Source organism: Astyanax mexicanus, chromosome 1 (assembly GCF_023375975.1).
Source record: "Astyanax mexicanus isolate ESR-SI-001 chromosome 1, AstMex3_surface, whole genome shotgun sequence".
In the NCBI taxonomy this organism is placed as follows: Eukaryota; Metazoa; Chordata; class Actinopteri; order Characiformes; family Acestrorhamphidae; genus Astyanax; species Astyanax mexicanus.
This window is the reverse complement of record NC_064408.1, coordinates 90725172-90747499: the sequence shown is the minus strand read 5'-3', so window position 1 is coordinate 90747499 and position 22328 is coordinate 90725172. Positions and strand designations below refer to the sequence as shown.

The 22328-nt window shown below is 36.9% G+C and overlaps 1 protein-coding gene across 1 annotated transcript in view; it reads right to left on the bottom strand.

Annotated features, from left to right (window-relative positions):
- Nucleotides 1–14287: 14287 nt before the first annotated feature.
- crispld1a (cysteine-rich secretory protein LCCL domain containing 1a) overlaps nt 14288–22328 on the bottom strand; it is a 32251-nt gene continuing 24210 nt past the window's right edge. Inside the window, exons 8-15 of the mRNA XM_049485467.1 lie at nt 22240–22300; nt 21271–21337; nt 21034–21164; nt 20896–20939; nt 20462–20534; nt 20303–20378; nt 19086–19219; nt 14288–16221 (exon numbers count right to left, since the gene is read on the bottom strand). Coding sequence (XP_049341424.1) covers nt 16170–16221; nt 19086–19219; nt 20303–20378; nt 20462–20534; nt 20896–20939; nt 21034–21164; nt 21271–21337; nt 22240–22300 — 638 coding nt within the window. The 3' untranslated portion in view covers nt 14288–16169. The remainder of the gene's footprint in view (nt 16222–19085; nt 19220–20302; nt 20379–20461; nt 20535–20895; nt 20940–21033; nt 21165–21270; nt 21338–22239; nt 22301–22328) is intronic.

The following is a 22328-nucleotide window of genomic DNA, read 5'->3' as shown; positions in this document are numbered from 1 at the left end:
GTTCAGTCCATCTAAAGGTTTGGGAGGAAAACCGGTGGTTTTATTTTAACACCCGTATTCCGGCTAAACCCGCCCACGCTCGATGCGATTGGCTAACAGCGCCACACAAGCGAGTAACCAATCCACAAGCAGAACGATGCGCTCCACTCCCACCAGCCAATCCCAGCGTGATTGACACAGCTCCGATCCAATCGTAGCGCAGCAGGGCGTGGCCTCCCTCAGAACGGGTGGGAATAGAAGCAGTCAGCTGATTTCATTCAGTATGAGCGCAGTTTCCTGGAGCGTACCATTCACACTGTATCAGGGGAGGGTCCACACCACAAGCCAAGCACTGACCATTATTACCTCTGTTCTATTCATTTCATATTTTAATATATTTTTAAAATAAATAATGAAATAAACATCAGCCTGAGAATCACATGGATTATAATTATGTAAATATAATATACAGCTCTGTAAAAAAAAATAATAATAAGAGAGCACTTAAAAGCACTTATATGAGTTTCTTAGATTTTACTAAATTGAAAACCTCTGGAATATAATCAAGAGAAAGATGAATGGATCACAAGCCATCAAACCAATCTGAACTGCTTGAACTTTTGCACCAGGCGGGGCATAAAGTTATCCAAAAGCAGTGTGTAAGACTGGTGGAGGAGAACATGCCAAGATGCATGAAAACTGTGTTACAAAAAACAGGGTTATTTCACCAAATATTGATTTCTGAACTCTTAAAACTTTATGAATATGAACTTGTTTTCTTTGCATTATTTGAGGTCTAAAAGCTCTGCGTCTATTTTATTATTTCAGCCATTTCTCATTTTTTGCACATAAATTCTGTAAATGACAATATTTTTATTTGAATTGTGGGTGAAATGTTATCTGTAGTTTATAGAATAAAATAATGTTCTCTTTACTCAAACATATACCTATAAATAGCAAAATCAGAGAAACTGATTCAGAAACTGAAGTGGTCCAGAGCTGTATGTGACATTTTTCTATTCAGGCTGTTACGTTAAAATGAACATAGACTTCATTAAATAATAATAATAAGTATCCTCAAGGGCAGTGGCAAAAACATCAAAAATGTTGTAATGAAACTGGCTCTCATCAGGACTACCTCAGGAAAGGAAGACTAAGAGTTGCCTCTGTTGTACAGGATAAGTTCATCAGAGTTACCAGCCTCAGAAAACGCAAGTTAACAGCACCCCAGATAAGAGCACCTAAATACTTCATTTTTTTTTATAGTATTTTGGTTTGTGTAACATTTTTAAGTTACTACATGATTCCTTATGTGTTCCTTCATAGTCTGGATGACTTTAATATTAGTTTACAATGTAGGGGAAAAAAAGAAAAATTAAAACATTGAATAAGAATTTTTGTTCAAAATTTTGACTGGTACTGTAAATATAATAAAAATATAAAACATATTGCACCCTTTAAACATACAAGACATTGAGATATAAACTATGAATACACAAATGGTTTCAATACTATTAACTAATAATAGTAGTAATTAAAGTAAATCTGGAATCTGGAATCATATACATATTATGAGATTCTTCTGTGCATCTTGCGGGAAAACTATTATACGTACTACACTATAGAAAATTAAAAGAGGTGCAATACCAAATAAAATACATCTGTGAGATATCACCTTTATTAACATTCATCTAATAACTACTGTTTCAATACAAAACTATGTATTAATGCATTAGATGTCACAGGTTGCCTCATGAAATGCTCCCACTGGTAAAGCTCTTATCCACCCTTCAGCCCAACACCAGGAGAAATAGCGTCCCACCTAAAGAACTGCCGAAGCTAAAGTAAACAACAAATATTACACAACTACACACACATATACAACCTCCCACAAACAAAAAAAACCTATAATATCCTCAACAACAGAAAAAGGAGGTTGCTGAGCATTCTGAAAGCCTCTATACTCCATACTATAGTGCTGTCACAAAATCATGAACATACTCATTACTTATGTATAAAGATAACTAAATTGTCTTTTATCTGCTAGTTTTAACCCATTTTAGTAACTAAAACAATTTTTTATGGGATTGAGGTTAGAAAATAAATGTGTAAAAAAAACAAATGTACTTCAAAATGAAACCTACAACTAGTACATAAATGCAGACTGATGGCAAAAATATTGCTAGGAGAGAAAATAATTAGAAGAAAACTGTGGGATATTGGCCCTTTAACTATATTTTGGTTGTTTTATACCAATCCTACATGGAGTTCAAATGAAAAGCAGTGAATTTAATTCCAGGGCTCTAATTTAAAGCCAAACACAATCCACTGTGTTGTGTGTTGTGTTATTCCCTTAATCTGCATCCCATTTCCATACTTTGGAGCGTCCTGCTATTGGTCTGAAATTGCATTTGTGTTGGTCCCTCACAGTCATAAAGTGCTGATAAATGGGGCTTATGAGGTTTTGTGCTGCTTTGTGATTGGATCTTTAGGATTAAAATATCGAGTGGCTTGAATCAGAAGGGAATGAAGTGAAGGATGCTGAACAGAAAAATGTAAAGCCATGTTATCCTCTTGGACTAAAATAATATTGATGGGTCTAATCCTGACTGATGGCCTTGCTGCCTATTGAACATGCATGGCAAAAAGCTAGCAGATGGTGTAGATGCAGCTAGGCATGATTGGGTTTTATGGAGGATATATGAGAGGGTGAGTAAAAGTGCATTACATAACTACAGTTATATCACTCTTGTGATAAAAAAATATCTCCAAATCCCAATGTACAGAATTACTCTGAACACTTCTGTTTCAGAGCTCTGAAGCTACAGCTCTGATACCTCTGCTTTTGTCCAACTCTGTGGGGCTTTCTTTAAAAAAAGGAAAATCTATCGGGGACTCTCGATCTGTTCTCGCTCCTCACTCTAATCTTTTTTTCTGAGATGTTTGATTCTGTGTTGTAAAGAGGCAAAGGAATTGTAGAGGCCACTACAATGAAAACGACATCTTTCTCATGTTTTAGACTTATGTTTTATCTAAACTCTGTAAAGCTTCATAATAATATAATAATAAATATAATAAATATTGTTTGCCAAATATGCTACCTAACCTGCAAAAGTAGCTTATTTTATATTCACAGGAGCATACAGTATATAGACAAAAGTATTTGGACACTTGCACTTTTTCTTGTTTCTTCCTAAATCAATGACATTAAAAATCTCTACTGTTCAGGGAATGTTTTCTACTAGATTGTGAAACACCGCTGTGAGTAATTGATTTGATTCAGCTATAAGATTTATAATGAGGTCAGAATGTTGAATGATCACCATCTCACCTCATCCTAAACTCCCCAATTTATTCCAGTAGTATTGGATGGAGCACCATCATTCCAGAGAACACAGTTCCACTGCTCCACAGCTTAATACTGGCAGGCTTAGCCAGCACCTGGCATTAGGCTTGGTGTCAATAATTTCATGTTTGTTTATGTGCTCAAGAGAGTCCTGTTCTATTACAGATTGAAGCTCAATTTCTCCTCAAAAGTCTCCACTTAAACAGCGTTTTTGTTGTATGTATGAAGTTGTACGAAGGAGATTGAGAGTCGAGTGAATTTCTACATGCGTGAGTGCAATACTGATATATGTAAGAGATTACAACAGATTTTGTAGCTGGGCCTGTAGAGTCTGCACACTTGTAGGTTGCTGAAGCTGGCAACGAAGTTGATCCTGTATATGCTTGATATATGCTGTATACCGTCGCTGTCCAAAGAAAAACAAGAAAAAGCAGCAACTTTAAACGAGAGAAAAAAACGTCTAAACTGTCAATGGAAGTCAGTGCTAAAAGAGTTTATTTCAGATCATTTTAAAGTATTTCTATTGGTCCATTCATCAAGAAATTTCAGCACAGTATACGAGACAGTTTGTCTGTTCAAATTATGTAATAAACTAAAAATCGACAAAAATGGAGATACTTGTTTTTCATTAGACAGCTCATTCCTAGAAAACCCCTGCTGTCAAGCATTATCCTGCAGGAAAGTGCCAGTTGGTAACCCTGCCATGAAAGGCAACACATGTGGCTGCAGGATGTATTATTATTAACAGTACTGTACCTGCCTCCAAGCTTCTGCCCTCCATATCTCCAAACTAATGATCACTGGCATCCTCCCATGCTGCACTTAATCAGCAGCATTATTATTTAGGACCATCAGTCAGTCTTTGCAAAGTCTCTCATTCACATTAGAGTTGATTTCAGCCTGCTCCTTAACTTTGGTCTTTATATGTAGTTTATTTTAACATTTTAAAATTAATCTTGCCGTTTGGGATCAGAAGGACCCAATTAGTCCAAAAAATAAAAATGTAGCTTTCTACAGTAAATAAATAAATTAGTTTTAAACTGTGAGATTTTTTACCTGGCATATGTTTCTGGCTATAGAAATTTTTGAATGGCAGTCGATCATGTTTTCAATCGATTGTGTGTAATCATGTCATGTGACCATATTTTTTTCACCCCATTTTTCCATTTGTATGACTCCCCTCCCTCTCCCAGCAAAAATTATTTTTGCCATCTCCATGCCAAATACATCATGCCAAGCTTGAGTTGCTTCTTTCCACTCCAGTTTAAATCTAGGTCTGATTCTGGTCCAAATGCTCGGCTCACATCCGGGCCAAGTTCCACATGCGGCAACACTCTGGTTGTGGAGTATAATTTGACAATTAGTCATTAGTAACCACTTTTGCCAACACCCCAGCTGCAGAGTATAATAGGGAAATAGGCCCCTTTTGCGGCCCACCCTCCAGCTGCAGAGCATAAACTACATTCAGCCCAATTCCGCACAGGCCGATGCCAAGTCTCAGCCAATGCTGCCATACATCAGCCAAGCTTGGCACAATTCTTAATATTGGACTATCACTAGCACTGCCCTCAACACTAGGAGAATGAAGATCAGCACATGGCAACTCTGATACATGTGCAGGCAGCTAACATCTTTTTTCAAACTGATGATGATGCAGTATCAATATGCAATATTTAGCATGCCCACAAAAAAACTCAGCTCCCCAGATCTGATACATCAGGTAACAGATGCCCGTGCAGATGTGGATAGAACCATTTTAAGTGATTTTAGAAACCTGTATATAAAAATAATGTGGTGGTAAAAGAGAGCAGGCAGAACTTTATGAGTAGTACTAATACTGCGTTGCATATCTTGTGTTATATAACACCGAGTTATATGAATGCAGCCTACCGTTCCTTATTGATTTGACAACCTGTTTATCTGCTCAAATGTTCACAGACCTAAACTTTCTGTCCCGCTTTTGCTTGTCTCCTCTTCTCTCCCAGCGTCACAGCTTTCCTCAGAATAAAAATCCAGCTTTGGTTGTCGTCTCTCTCCGGGGGTCTCTTCCACTTATGAAGCTGTCAGCGCTGCTTTGTCTGTGTAATCCCCTTTCGTACAACACACACACTCATCAATTCCCCATCCTTGTCCTGTCAGAACCAACAAACCAGGGAAGTGTGTGTTCCTCAGATGCAGTCATGTTTATTTAAGTCTTGATTTAAGAACAGGCCGTATGACGTAAATGCGTGTTGATGTGCATGTGTGTGTGTGTGTGTGTGTGTGTGTGTGTGTGTGTAAAGGTCTGGTTTGAAGAGAATGACATAAACTCTTCTTTTAAAGCACTTCCTGATTAACATTACTTTTTTTAAAAGGGCCTTTACACGCATGTAATTCAGACTCAAATCCACATTTGTATATATGTTTGCGTTATTCTTAACTAATAAAACACAAAAAAGTGTTTCAAATAAAGTGGCCAGTTAGTGGAAGTACAATGTTGTAGGTGTTTCTAATAAAGTGGCCAGTGAGTGAAAGCACAATGTTTTAGGTGTTTCTGATAAAGTGGCCAGTGAGTGAAAGCACAATGTTTTAGGTGTTTCTGATAAAGTGGCCAGTGAGTGGAAGTATAATTTAGTAGGTGTTTCTAAAAATGTGGCCAGCTAGTGGAAGCACATTGTGTTTGGTGTTTCTGATAAAGTGGCCAGTGAGTGGAAGTACAATGTGATAGGTGTTTCTAATAAACTGGCCAGAGAGTGAAAGCACAATGTGGTAGGTGTTTCTGATAAAGTGGCCAGCTAGTGGAAGCACAATGTGTTAGGTGTTTCTGTTAAAACGGCCAGTGAGTAGAAGTACAATGGGGTGGATTTTTCTAATAAAGTGGCCAGTGAGTGGAAGCACAAGGTAGTAGGTGTTTCTAATAAAGTGGCCAGTGAGTAGAAGCACAAGGTGTAGTAAATGTTTCTAATAAAGTGGCCAGTGAGTGGAAGCACAAGGTAGTAGGTGTTTCTAATAAAGTGGCCAGTGAGTAGAAGCACAAGGTGTAGTAAATGTTTCTAATAAAGTGGCCAGTGAGTGGAAGCACAAGGTAGTAGCAGGTGTTTCTAATAAAGTGGCCAGTGAGTGGAAGCACAAGGTAGTAGCAGGTGTTTCTAATAAAGTGGCCAGTGAGTGGAAGCACAATGTGTTAGGTGTTTCTGTTAAAGTGGCCAGTGAGTAGAAGTACAATGGGGTGGATGTTTCTAATAAAGTGGCCAGTGAGTGGAAGCACAAGGTAGTAGGTGTTTCTAATAAAGTGGCCAGTGAGTAGAAGCACAAGGTGTAGTAAATGTTTCTAATAAAGTGGCCAGTGAGTGGAAGCACAAGGTAGTAGCAGGTGTTTCTAATAAAGTGGCCAGTGAGTGGAAGCACAAGGTAGTAGCAGGTGTTTCTAATAAAGTGGCCAGTGAGTGGAAGCACAAGGTAGTAGCAGGTGTTTCTAATAAAGTGGCCAGTGAGTGGAAGCACAAGGTAGTAGCAGGTGTTTCTAATAAAGTGGCCAGTGAGTGGAAGCACAAGGTAGTAGCACGTGTTTCTAATAAAGTGGCCAGTGAGTGGAAGCATAAGGTAGTAGCAGGTGTTTCTAATAAAGTGGCCAGTGAGTGGAAGCACAAGGTAGTAGCAGGTGTTTCTAATAAAGTGGCCAGTGAGTGGAAGCACAAGGTAGTAGCAGGTGTTTCTAATAAAGTGGCCAGTGAGTGGAAGCACAAGGTAGTAGCAGGTGTTTCTAATAAAGTGGCCAGTGAGTGGAAGCACAAGCCAAGCATTTCTGATGCATTAATGCATTTCTACACCCCACTGTTAGGTTAATATTTTAATTGAATGTACAGGAGTTATGCTCTTTGGGAATCTGATTATATAAACATGCATAAAGTCTCAGAGGTGTGTTTGTGTGTGTGTGTGTGTGTGTGTGTGTGTGTGTGTGTGTGTGTGTGTGTGTATCTGTGTGTACTACACTGCTGTGAACTTATTTACATATTTGCAAACTTGCAGCTCCACAAATTGAGAAATAATGGATATTTAGACAGGGGTAAATTACACTCTACAGTGTTTGTCTAACACTCTGCTCTGCACGCTTACACACTCACTGCAACAACTGTCAGTGTGAAGTGTAAAGTGAATAAATCCAGAATGCAGGCTTTATTAAAGGTCAGAGCATCAGAACACAGGAAACATTGGGTTGGGAGGGTAGAAACACATCTCAGTAAATAGATGAGACAGTGGTAATGGGTTGTAATTTGGGAAAAGCAACTGGGTCCCAGTTAAACACACACTTGCAAATGCACTTAAAGTCTGTGCTCACCTGGCATCCACTTATGAACTCATGTTCCATCTATATGAACCCCACATCTGTATGTTGGCTGGGCGGAAATGCAATTTGGTGCTACTACAAACAGCTCAAACAGCAGAGGGCTCTGTTTTGCAGAATTTGCTCAGGTGTTTTCCTATTTTACTCTATGTGAGAGTGCATGGTGCATTTTTACTGTGTAATATTTTCTAAAAAAGTGTATAAGACTACTGCACATTCCTAAATACTTCACCAATAACACACTCGCCAGAGTTTATACTGCATCAGGATTAAAATAATCAAGTCCAACTTTTAACTCCAGAGTTAAAATAAACCGGAGTGACCTACTGTTCAAGCCAGCATTTACTCCAGGTCAGTTTTTAATATAAATATTGAATTTAAATATAATATAATATAGTGATAAAACATGCTAAACTCAATCTGACGCCTTTTTATATCCTCTAAAATGAAACACAGTAAGAATTATTATTTTATTCTGTAGTTCAGAGAAGTAATGATCATAAAGAAATGCTCTGCATTATAAAAACTCATCCACTATTGGAAAACATCTGCGAAAGGCTCACGCACAGAGACCTGTGCAGCAATGTATGTGTGCAGTGCTGCAGGAGATGTGCAGATTCACACAGGTCTAATATTTAAATTTTCATCATAATGAAGTTATGATGAAGTATCCATGCTGGAGTAATGTCCAAACATGGAGCTGTGCTCCTGTTGGTTGTGCTGGAGACCACCAGTAAATATGTTTAAGTAACACTGCTACTGTGTGACGGTGAAAAAGGTCTATTGTGAGCATATATAACCATTGTAACATTTATACAATAATATACAGCCCTGCAAAAAAGTCACCGTGGAGAGTGTAGAGACCGTAATGAAGGTAAAGGCACAACTTATTTAAAATGCCAGGTTAGTGGTTCATGCTTTGATAATTTGTGGAATATGTCATATGTTGGAAAATAACAAAAACACACCATTAACAGAACAAGGCTTATTATATACTAATATATATTATTTAGTAAGTACAGTACAGTGACTTATATATAAACTGACTGGGACTATTCTGTGATTATAGAAGTGTGTAATGACACTTCTATTACCAATGACATGAAGGTTAAGTGGTAAAGGCAGGCTTGACGTTTACACAGATCTGCAAAATTTACTAGGAATAATACAGTCCATATATAGAAATATAAGCTACATTTTGGGTTCACCCTCCTCTTTATTCACCCTACAGAATTTCCACTCCCTATCATTAATATAATTAAGGAGGAAAAACAAGAATGTGTGGGCTGGTTGTTGTGTGGGTTAATATGATGCAGCTGAGGGTCGGGGTGTCCTCTGGTGGACGCTTCCAGAACAGCAGAGAGTGGCACAGCTGAGCAGTTCCAGTAAAACAAAGCACCTCTTTCACCGCCCTGTTTCAGCACAGAAAAAAACGAGCTGAAATGAGAAATAAGCCCCTTTCCAAACACAGAAAGGTCAGCGATGACGTGGGATGAGACTGCCTGACCCCTGTGAGTAAAGTTTTCATACTGGAAATAGGGGCTTGCATGGCTGTGGGCCCACAACTAAACTTCACGCTCAATTTAAAGTGTGTGTAGCTGTGTGTGAGTGCTGCCTGTGAACTCTGAAGCAAAATATAATCAAACACTGGGCATAACACTGTACTGTGCCATTCTGCTAACTACACACACACACACACACACACACACATTAATGCCCAGGCCTTGAAGTTACTAGCCTCACCTGCAAGACTATCTGAATGTCTCGAGACTGAAACTCAATTGTTGTTGCAGAAGTTAATAATAAATGTTTAATAAAGTTACTACTAAAGCTGTAAAATCTTACAGCACAACGTTTATGAAGATGCAGATTTTATTTTCCAGCAGGACTTGGCACACAGCCCACACTGCCAAAACTACTAATTAGCTTTTATTATTCTAATGTTCTGAGACACTGATTTTGGGGCTTTCACTGGCTGTAAGCTATAATAATCAAGAATAAAAAAGTCCCTAAAATAAAACACTCTGTGTTTATATAAGTTTCACATTTTGAACTGAATTACTGAAATAAAGTAACTTTTTAAGGATATTCTAATTTTTATTATGCACTAGGATACATTTACTGATCAATTTAGAGCAGTCCTGCACTCATTTTTAAAGATTCATTGTTGTCAACCTGGCAACCCCTGTGAGCTTTGCTTGGGGGTTTTTAAATTGGACTGTGACAGCCATTTAACATACTTGTTGTGAAATAAATTATAATGTGCTTTATTTTATATATATTTTTTATTTTATGTTATTTAATCACTCATTACACATGCTGAAGATAATAGGGACAAAACACCTTAAAGCAAAAGTCATTAAATTGCTATTCCTTTTTACATCAGAATACTTAACTAGTACTTGAGGAACTTGTGCTTTTATATTGTGAAAGTTGTCATGAAACTGAAGAACACCCTCCCGAGGTTCTGTGGTAAACAGATGAGCTGAATCAGGGGAGTTAAATGAGGTAGAATACAAAACTCCAGGATGGTTCAGAGACGTGTAAGCCATCTGTGTACCTTGCTGTGAGCCTCATGTTCTCCTTATGTCTCAATTTGCTGACATCCAGTTCTGTTTAGTTAAAACGCTGATTCAAAGTGATGATGAGATGAAGCTTCAAGAAGCACTGAAGGATTCCAGCCACCCATGCTGAGAAATGGTTAATTTCTCCAGACTTCAAGTGCCCACTGGAGACACCTAGTGGTTAGAACAACATTGGCCTGTTTAGGGTAACACAACAGTTTAGATTTTAGAACCACAGGCAAGTGATGTGAGGGATTAAGTCTAGTCCTAATCTACATTTAAAATACAAAACTCACTTTATAATATGTTTTAGAGAGTATGTACTGTTTACTTACAGAGTAAGAATGGTAATACACTCTACACTACATAATACAGCCCACTCCCTGTTGTTTCTGAGTACTTACTGAGTAAGTACTGTGTACTTATAGAGTAAGAACTGTAGAAATCAGGTGAGGTGTGGGATTGTTAACAATTAATATAAAACCTTGTGGTTTCTGTATATTGATTAAATAAATATTATTTAAAATCTCAGCATTCCTGATTGTGTTATTGAAAATATATACATATTATTATATTTTTTATATTACAAATATATGCTTTCTTGCTGCTGTTTTTAGCTGTTCCACCCTTGACAGTTTTAAAAGCATAAATCAAATTTTCATCTTCTTTTTTAAGCTCTTAAAAATATATTAGAATAATGATTTCCTGAACTGTGACTGGAATGAAGCCTTCATAACTGGCATGAAAAAAAGGGCAAAATGATTATATATTATTTTATATGAAAATTGCACCACAGGTTTAGGGAAATTGCAGGTTCTCCTGTGCTTTATTTTTATATTTAAGTATGAGTAGGACCCTATAAATATTTTGTATATACTGAATTATAGAGAACAGTTACACCACCAAGTGTTGGGAAAGTAAAAGGTAAGTTTCAGAAAGTTACCTATTTTTTACACTCTTGTTCCTGGTTGTTCTTTATTTATACCTACAGTTAAAGTACCTGTAGGACCCGGTAAGTATTTTTGAATGTACTGGTTCATCCAGAGAAGTTACACTTTAAGCAAAGGGAACTTACCCTCTAAAACGTGGGCTGTATTATAAAGCGTTACTCATTTTTCTCTTAATAAATTATCTCCATTCAGAATCCTGTGTAGTCAGTAACCAGGCGTAATCCCTGTCTGGGAAAGCAGCTCTAATAGATTATGCCTAGTCTTGGATTAAACTGCAGTGCCAGTGGTGAATCCCTATTAGAAATGATTTTTGTCTAGACTATGGTTTAACCCAGTCTTTCTCAACCCTGGTTCTGGAAGCCCACTGCTCTGAAGATTTCATTAGCTTTCCTGCTTATAACTTTAATTATTAAACAGACATCCCATTGCAAACACTGTGTCTGAAATCACATATTCAAAGTTCAGTGTTAAAGCAGCTTTACACTGCACAAATATATGCACAGGTCTGGAACACAGAACCTTCTTGCTTTATTTACCTTTTTGCTCCAGACAGCTCTGACCAATCAGAGGAGTAAAAAAACGTGATCACATGGTTTGTTGAGGTGCATTTTGGGTTTAGGTGTTTAGGTTTTTGCCTGTATGAAAACAACCAAACTGAAAGGGAAAATGCCCTAAATAGACAAATTCCTCAATTGGTCTATAAAAACAAACTCAAGATTTTTCCGAAGTTTAAGTTTTAGCTGTTTTAATAAAATATATGCACACTGTTTTACTAATTAATATACTTCTTGCATGCTTACCCAGATATACAGTAGTTCTGTGTTTGTTAGTAATTATTAGCCTAGCATATTCTGAAGAAGCATACATCAGATACCAAACATGTCCTTGATGACTGAGTGTATAAAACATGTAGTTTGCTAACTATCTTACCTGTTAGTTATTTGTTGTATTTTGGAATTAAGCTTGCTATTATCTACTTAGCATAGATATTCACTTAGTTTGAGAGCTAGCATAGCTCTGGGTATACAGCTCACAGTCCTTTACCTCAATCGTAACAAAACCTGGACTCTGTCTAGCCCTGGCCCTGTTAGAAGTTCATGTTGCTTGTTTTAGGAAGACTTTATCCATGTGGTGCACAGCTGAACCTGAAGCTTGTAACAGATTCTGACGTCCAATCCCAGAATGCTACATTACTCTCAGTGTAACTCTACTGAATACACCTTTGTGTGGCTCCCTCTGACCAAATTTCACCACATTGTACTGAGAGTTAAGGCTACCTTCACGTTTTTGTATTGCATCCTTGTGCAAAGGTATAATTTGAGTTGGTGGAAGTGAATTTATAGAGTTAGCTTATCATTCAATTTATAATGTGATTATTATTTTGTAAACATGATCAGGTGTTAAAAAAATGCAGACAAATTAAAGAAAGCAGTCACATTTAATGAGACTTAAAAAAACAAACTTCTGACTGGTGCTAAAACACATTTGGGTGTTATCATTCTGTAGTGAGTGCCAGATACATTTTGTCCTGTGTGCATCTCTAAATGAGGTCATTAAGGATATAAAATATACATTGTATTACATGCTAAACTCTGATTCGGGCTGGCAGTCTGAACATAGCCTTGAGTGTTCTGTTGCTTAAATCCATATATATTTAATATGTATGTGTACATATTTATACATATTTACATACATACACTGGAGGCACTTGTTCATTTCACTCCACTACTGTATTATTTGTGGAAACAAGCGTAAGTGCCATTTCAGTGGCCAGGAAAGTGATCCAGGTGGTAATTAAAGGATATTTTAAATGGCCGCATTAATTCAGATTTGTCAGAGAGGTTAAAGCTGAGGCCCATAAAGAGCAGGAATAACTCAAATGCTTTATGACTCATTTGGCAAATTGAGAAAGTTTAGAAAGTGGCTCCTCTGTCCACATGAAATATATTCACCCAATGTGTGTGTGATATTTTTAGTGCTGCGAGGGGGGAAAGCTCTTTCCATGTCAAACACGTGTTAAACTCTGATGCCAAAGTAAAGGGCAGAGTGAAAAGCAGACATTACCCTTAAACCGTTATAATATATATATATAATAGTGCTGACAGATTCAAGAAAACGTCACAAACAACCTAATGTCTGACGCTGAGGTGAACTCAGCAAATAAATACAGAGGGGCAAACAAACAATAAAAATGGCACATGGTTCAAGGCTGTTTGGAATTATTGACGGAGTGAGGCTGACAGGGTGTATAAATGCAACTCTGCAAATTTCAGCTGCGAGAGGAGCAGCTAAGCACAGACATTAGAGTCTCTGTAGTACTAGAGTGCTGCAGTACTAGAGGTTTTATGGTCATGTACTCTATAGTGCTTTGTACTCTGGGCTTGGCTTTAATGGTACTTGTGATTGGACTGATATTGGTCTCAATAAGTGGATATAATAATTGGACTGGTTTTGTTGCAGTGGTGCTTGTTATAAGACTGATCTTGTGTAACCTACCCCATAAATGATTGCTTTTATAGTGTTTATAAATAGTCTTAAAAAGAATAGTCTTATAATTTAGTCTTGTACTATGACATATCTTGGACTTATATCGTATTTATTGTATCGTATTTATAGTGCTTGTACTCTGACTTTGGTTTGAGTTTGTTTGGTCTGTTTGGTCTGTTGGTCTGGTATGTTGTTTTTCCTCAAATATATTTTAGACCTGAGAGTGTTTGTATTTAGACTTGTTCTGGGCTTGGCTTTTGTAATGTTTGTACTCTGACCTGTCCTTCATTTCATAGTGTCCAGAATAGAAGAGTACAAGACAAGAGTACAATCATTTCATAGTGTTTGTACTCTTGTCTTGTACTCTTCTACTCTGGAATTTCTTGCTCTCTATAGTGTTTATGCTCAGACTTTTCTTAAACTTTATAGTTTTGAAAAATAATGTTGAAAATGTTTTATTAATCTGCTTTTTTTGTGCTTTTTTACTGTAAATAAAAAAGACAGCACTCACATCTGGGATTACTGATGTTTTATTGCAAAAAAAAAATAAACAATGCAAGTAAGAAAATAGTATGTACAGTTAATATGTATAATATTCATAGAATATGCATGAAGATAAAAAGCATGTCAATAACAAACGTTCAATATAAATGAACATTTCTCCACTACAGAAATGTACTAAAAGATATTATAAATATTCTGTTATTTACATACGCTTTAATGTTGTTAAAATCCAAAAGTCAATAATGCTGAATACTGAAATATTGTGTCCTGTCCTGCAGGAATATAATCAAGTTATTTATACAAAATCTAAAATCACAAACCCTCAGACTTTAAAAAAAAAAAAAAAAACTTTAGCAGCTCTCCTTTTATAATCCTAACATATATGAAAAAATAATGGATTAACGGCAAGAAATGCAATTAGAGAAAGTCATCAAGAGAATGTTACAAAATGGTTCTAAATATGTGCCAAAATCGGGGAATATTAAAACTGTAATCCTCTTAAATGCATTCAAACATATATATCAGGAACACACAAATGGCATCTTTACAGTCTGTACAAAATACAATTGAATAAAGTTTAACACCATAACTGAAAACATTTAGAGGAACAATTCACTTTGTACAAGAATTACCCACAACATGTATTTCTGTGGTTTAGAATGGTACATGCCAGGATAAAGCTGCTAACAACCACTGGACTAGGACTGGACAGAGTCTCTATTTTTATCTTAACTCAGTGTGGTTTAGAACATTTAGAGCATGTTTTTAAACTGTAAACAGAAAAATAAACTTTTTCCAGAGCTGAACAGTGGAGCAGCTATTTGACAATAGTCGGGCAAACTTAACTTTGCAGTATACAGTACATGTATCTGACTTTCCTTTGGGTGCAGAAACGTTGCGACATGATGCACTGCCATATTTGTATGTTTGCTGTCTAGACAAACACAGCCAATATTTCTCACTCTATGTGCTTGTATAAGAGTTTTTCTCAATTGAAAAAAGTTAATCGCTCTGGAGTTGACTCTTTATTCAGAAGAGCATGCATTCGACTAACTCACTGTGGAATCAACTCCCAGCCTCTTTTAGTTCCTAGAAATCTTTAGGCCTTCTTAGATAACCCTTATGCTTCCACAGTTAAGTGTACAGTATATTTAAAATAATGTTATGTTTTTTTGCTGCTGTTTTTGAGATTGGGATTTTATAGTGTGTGAGTAAGTAATAAGCTCCACAAAGTGAATTGTTCCTTAGAGGGGAATTACACCAATTATTTAATACACGGTTAAGAAATTAACAGTGTAATTCAGAGTGGGTTTGGCTTAAAATGCTCTGAAACCTTAGACTATGTCAAATTATAGTGGTAGGGGAAATGTATTTGGTATCTTTTTTCCACTATTTTTCCACAAATCATAAACAAAATACCTGTATTTGTTCTCAGGAAATCTGCATACTGAGCCCTTCCAATGAATAACAATGCATGTGTTATATCAAACACTTCTTCCTTTCGGAAGACATCAGTTATTCTTTCTTTTTTTATTATTTTTTTATTTATTTTGCTTAAAAACACTATGGTTAGTTGTTGGAAGGGCTAGATTGTTTTAAAGAATTCTGAGTCTGTGTACATTTCTCAATCATAAACAGTCTTAAAAAAACCCCACAATGTTTGAAAACTGGTGCAATTGTTCTCTATGTCTGTGTTTCCTTGTAATATATTCCCTGTATTGTCCACTATTTACATAAAAGATAGTAATTAAAGATGTAATTCTGAAGGAACTGCTACCTCAGTCAGTACAAGTACAGTACAGTGGTGGAGAACATCTATGAAACAACTGTGCCCAGCCCACCAATGTGTTTTAGGTGTACTTGGCTCAATAAGCCTTTGTGTAAATGTGCCCCTGACTGTGGGCCTACAGCACCAGCACACACACACACACACACACACACACACACATACACACACACACTGTACAGGACCATTTAGAGAATAATCACCAGCAGCCTGAGACCTCACCACACACTCAGATTACAGCAAACACACGGAACGCTTTTCCTCCAGGGGGGTTCTGCAGACTGAGAGAGAGAAAGAAAAAAAAGAAAAGGAGGGAGGGAGTATTGGGAATCAGGCAGAAATATAGAGAAAACCAAGAGAAAAGAGAGAAGAGAGTATTTAGTTAAAGTTTTACAAGCATATAACCACAAATAAGTGACATTTGACCCACAATAGTGCAGCATTTACGATAATATAATATGCGGATAGTGTGTTATAATATCATTATGTAATGATTATGGAAGATTACATAGCTATTTTAAATAGCTATGTAATTGTACAGTCAAACATTTGGGTACCGATATTTTAGCCCTGTTTTAGATGTTTAATTACTGTAACCCAACTATTTATTTACTAGCATTGTAAATAAATAAATAAATACATTATTATATTTATATATGTTTAAACCTCTGGTGGTCTGTGTTAATGTGCTGAATTGGTGATTTTCTTTGAAGCTTCTGATGTGGACCAACATTCGGCTGTGACTGGTACAGTTCCATTCTAATCAGCTTTGCGGGTAAAGAGCTGTGATTTCAGAGGCTTAAAAGAAGAAACCAGCCTGTACCCTGACTTACACTGGGTTACAAATAAAGCCTGAAGGCCCTCACATGCTTTTAATGCTGGAGGTTTAACATTAGCAGTGGAATTACAGTAACTCTTACAAGTTGCAGTTTTCACTGCGGATAACTTAATGTTATATCTACTAACATAGTATACTATCTGTGTGATAGACACTATTAAGTGATGAACTAAAACACATAGAGCTACATCACACGTTGTTAGTCGCAACAGTTTTAGAACATCACATCTGTGCTATGTCAGGTGCAGTGTCAATTTGGTTTATATTTGCTGCTTGATAGAAAAGGAATCTGTTCAATTTGCTTTTTCCATGACATATCTAACAGAAGCATCTCATGCCTGTAATTATTGCCATACCTGGCATCAAATTTGCTCCCTTTCCTCTTAAACCTGTGTCTACCAGTGATCTCTCAGCTCAAGACTTCATTGCCCAGAATGCATTACACACTGAGATCACTTCTTCACATGACTGATCACATGATACCTCCAAGACCACAATCACCTGAGTATTAATTTCACCTATTCACATACAGTATATTCACTATATATACCCCTACACTGCCCTCTCTCCCTGCCAAGTATTAGATCTGGTTCTGTCTGTCTATACAAAGCATTTATCTTGCCTATGTAATGTTTATTATTTTTTACCCATTTTTTTGTATTTGGACTACGATTTGGCCTTGCTCTTTTCTTCCTTGTTATAAACCTGGTTATCTGTTTTTGTTTTCTGATTTTGACCATACCTCATTTTTGACTACGATTTTGGACTATCTTCATTAAATAAAGCCCATTAATTGTACCTGCTCTTGTCTCATCCATGACTGGCCCTGACAATAAGGTATTTTACTCAAATGTGATACACAGAGGTCATTATTAATATGATGCCATGTTGGACTTTTAGGAAATGCCATTTTTAATAACAAAATATACATTACAGAACAACCAAATGATAATCAAATTATGGCAGTTTTTTCTGATATTGTGCAGATATATTTACACAGCTAAAATAAAACCTTGTATCTAGAAACTTAAAAGAACAGGCAATTTTTACTTTTTTTAATTTTTAATGTAGCATAATTCATATACAATCCATTGTGGACCTTCTCTATTGGTCCAGTCATTTAATTATGCTCATTCATTCATTTTCTTATCAACTTATCAGGGTTGCCACTTCAGGTGAATCTGTTCTGGGTAAATAAAAGGCTCTATGCTGTCGTAAATTCTGCTTCCCCACACTATTTAAACTTCAAACTAGCTCTGCAGACCTGCAGACATCCTGTTTGCAGGCCTAGCTGCAGGAATAATGTTTTATGGTGGTCTTTATAGGGGCAGCAGCTGATTTACAGAAAGTTATTAGCTCAGATTTACGGTTAGTTTGAGGTTTGGGATGTTCAGGGCAGAAAGTGTGAAATGTGTGCACTGAGTGACTGTGCTGGTCTCTGACTTGACTGGACAACATTATAGTTCTGTATTAAACTGTGTGTGATCCAAAATCACATGTTTTCATTATTATTATTTTTAAGAAAAAGTTTAAGTTTGTCAATCAAGGCAGAGGTGCCATATTAAACCTCTTGGTACAAAAGATAATTTTGTACGTATTCATAACGTTAAAACCACTTATAGGCCATTTACCCAACCCACTTATTATTATGACTCCCCCTATCACTTGTGATGCCCCTACACCAGGAGGGTGAAGACCAGCACATGCCTCCTCTGATACATGTGAAGTCAGCCACTGCCTCTTTTTGAATTGCTGCTGATGTAGAATTGCAGAGAAGCATTACAGCGCACTCGGAGGAAAGCGCAGCGATTCGGTTCTGATACATCAGCTCACAGATGCCTTGTGCTGATCAACATCACCCTTTGGAGTGATGTGGGGAGAGAGCACCATCTACCCACCCTAAGAGAGTAAAGCCAATTGTGCTCTCTAAGGGCTCCGGCAGCTAATGGCATAGATCATAGGGGCAGCATCTTAGTCCGCTGGACCACTCGGAGCTTTGGATAACTATTTTACAAAAAGTCCCAATGTTAACCGTAGGTTTGTGTATAAGGGGCTGCGGTTGGTTGGGGAAAGGTTCATGTGGAATTATGGTTAGTATAGATGTGTGGAAGGGCAGAGCTACACACTGTCAAGCCTTCCAGAGGCCTTCTGGGCTTATAATTCAATTAAACATTGACAAAGGTAGGTGCCTGCATGATAACCCCTGTGAAGTGGATTGTGTCATCTTTTTATGTATTATTTCACTAATCATGATTTAAGTGCATTTAAATACAATGCAAAAATAATATATGTAGGCCTTTACAATACCTTTCTGAGGATATCCCATTCTGGTAGGAGCCAATATACAGTTTTCTGTTGTTGGTGGGCATCACGTCCACATAGCCCCCCTGTTCATTCTTCATCACTCCAGCATGCACTGCTGATCTGCATATACTGGATTTCTGAAGAAGATAAACAGAGTTTGAACAGATAATAGAGATGGAGATAAAAATGAATTTAGTCCAGTAGTGGAGGTAGTGTGTTAATAGTGCACATAATTTCACTGATTCATTACAGCTGTATTTTTTCACCACAATACACAACCTTCACAACCTCCAGTGCTGTCCTACTTTAATTACAACCATTCAACCAACAAAGTAATGAAACAGAAAGGAAGGAAAAAGGCTTTTAATATGTGCACACTCTTCTGTCAACAATTTCTATTGGCTAATCACAGTGGTATTATAATATATATACAGCTCTGGAAAAAAAATAAGAGACCACTTAAAAATTATGAGTTTCTTTAGTTTTACCAAATTGGAAACCTTGTGTGTACCTATATATCTGCAAAGTGTCACTGGTGGGGCTTGAAAGCACCTCAGACAGAGTGAAAGATTGCTATCCTGTTATTGCTATCCTCCAAACACTTGCACATACACTATACAGACCAAAGTATTGGGACAGCTGCTCATTCAGTGTTTCTTTCAAAAAGGGTAATAAAAAGAGCTATATATACAGCTCTGAAAAAATATAAGAGGCTTCTTAAAAATGAATAGTTTCTTTGATTTTACCAAGTTAAAAACCTCTGGAATAGATGGATGATCACAAGCCATCAAACCAAACTGAACTGCTTGAATTTTTGCTCCAGGAGTGGCATAAAGTTATCCAAAAGCAGTGTGTAAGACTGGTGGAGATAAACATGCCAAGATGCATGAACACTCTGATTAAAAACCAGGGTTATTCCACCAAATATTGATTTCTGAACTCTTAAAACGTTATGAATATGAAGTTGTTTTCTTTGCATTATTTCTGCAAATAAATGCTCTAAATGACATTTTTATTTGAAATTTGGGAGAAATGTTTGTAGTTTATAGAATAAAACAGCAATGTTCATTTTACTCAAACATATACCTATAAATTGCAAAATCAGAGAGAGTAGTATATATAACAAAACAGTTGGGCATCTTTGCACCATTATAAAGTATGTTTTGTGTGTTTCTGTTAGTAAATATAATATAGAGTTTAAAATAGTGTACTGTACTCACATCTGAGTAGGTTCTAGTCCCAATTACTCTGGATGACTGAGCATTTCCTTGCAGGCAGTTTTGAGGACAGTAGATTCTAGAAGAAGAAGATATATATGCTATTTTATAGCCATCTAACTGGATTTACTGGATGTTCTGTTGTGTGTGTGTGGAAATTACCTGGGACAGTGTCTGGCAGGTTTCTGGTACGGACATAACATTGCTACTGTTGTTTCACATGTAATAACCTTCACTACAAAAGACACAAACAGTAAACTATTATAAGTGAAAAATAAGTAATTTAATATTTAATTTGCTACACAGGGTGTTTGGAGTGATACTACAGAAGGATACAAAAGTTGTTTCTCTATATAAGTCAGTATTTTGCAACATTATGTCTCAACACTGGTCCTATAGAGGCCCATTGCCCCTCACTTTTTACAGCTGGTCAAACTAATCAGCTCATTAGCAGCCCATTATTGAGTTAAAGTGGGAAAAGCACTAAACTGTACAGGATAATGAGCCTCGGGGAACATTGTTGAGAAACACTGCTCTGTAGCATCATTCGTTTTTTTATTTATTTATCTGTTATACTCATTCATTTTCAAACTTACCCATCACTCTGGATACTGTGAAGGCGTTGGCACTCTGGTATTTTCTGTAAGTGGTGCATTTGTATCATGTTAAAGATTAAACCAGAACATCTTAAATCCTACATAAAATCTCTTTAATCTGATTTATGAGTTCCTTACCCAATAGACTGGACTCCATTTTTGTTTGACTTGATGAAAAACTCTTTCCTGCCCTGTCTCGTGACGTCCATCCAGCCTCCTTCGTTGTCGATCACTCCGTAATGGATGCCCGCTCTGCAGATGCTGGATTGCTAAAAAAAAAAAAAAACCCACAAACTTTCAGTTAGAAAGCTTCTCACTGTTCTTAACTTTGGCTCGACTCATATAAAAGTCAAATGTAAACTGTGGGCTGCTTACCATTTCATAATAAACTGTTCCAACCACTCTTGCTGTACTCTCCAAACAGCCAGCTGGACACTCGTACCTGTACACAGAGAGCCAGGACTTGGCAGTGAACCTTTTACAAATAGTGCTCCATATGAAACGCAAAGTCAGCATCTGCTGTGAGTGCATCAACACCTGTAGTGTGCTTTATCGCAAAGATTTACTGAACCAGTCAAAACTATGCACACACCGTCCCTGTGTTTCTACTCCCTGAGGAGTCTTCTGAATCTCTATAGGGTTGAGGGGTGTTTCTACTGGCATCTTCTATTTAACCCTAAATCAGACTGAAAAAAAAAAAAAACATGTCCGAAAAACATTAATTTTACCCAAATTATAAATAGTACCTGTCAGAAGTTTGGACATACCTTTTTTCATTCAATGTGTTTTATTTCTTTTTATGATTTTCTACATAGTAAATTTAATATTGAAGAATATACTAAAGCTATACACGAACACATGCTGAATTATTTTGTAAATAAAATGTGTTAAACAAACCAGAATATGTTTTATACTTTAGATTCTTTGATGACAGATCTGCACACTCTTGATATTTTAATCTCAGTGTCTTCATGAGGAAGAGTCACCTGGAATAGTTTTCTCAGCATCTTGAAGGAGTTCCTGGAGGTGCTGAGCAATAGTTGCTGCTTTTCCTTCACACTGTGAAGCTCCAGCTCATCTCAAATCACCTCAAATCACCATCTCAGTTCATTAGGTTTAGGTCAGGAGATTGTGGAGGTCAAACACTTTTTTTGTTTACTACATAATTCCATATGAGTACCTTTATTTATTTCATGTTTTTATATTAATCTGTTAATCTAATGTGATTGTTTTGTCACTGTTAGTGTATGATTAATGCAAATAACTGAAAGTACACTTTGAGCTTCTTTTGACAAGAAAACAGAGTGAAACACTAGAGAGCAACGTGCTGATGTTCATTTTTACCTGTTACACGTTGTGCCTTTACACTGGTCCCTCAGCTTCGTATCACACGCTACAAGCTGAGCTGCAAAACAAGCAACAGAGGGGGTCAG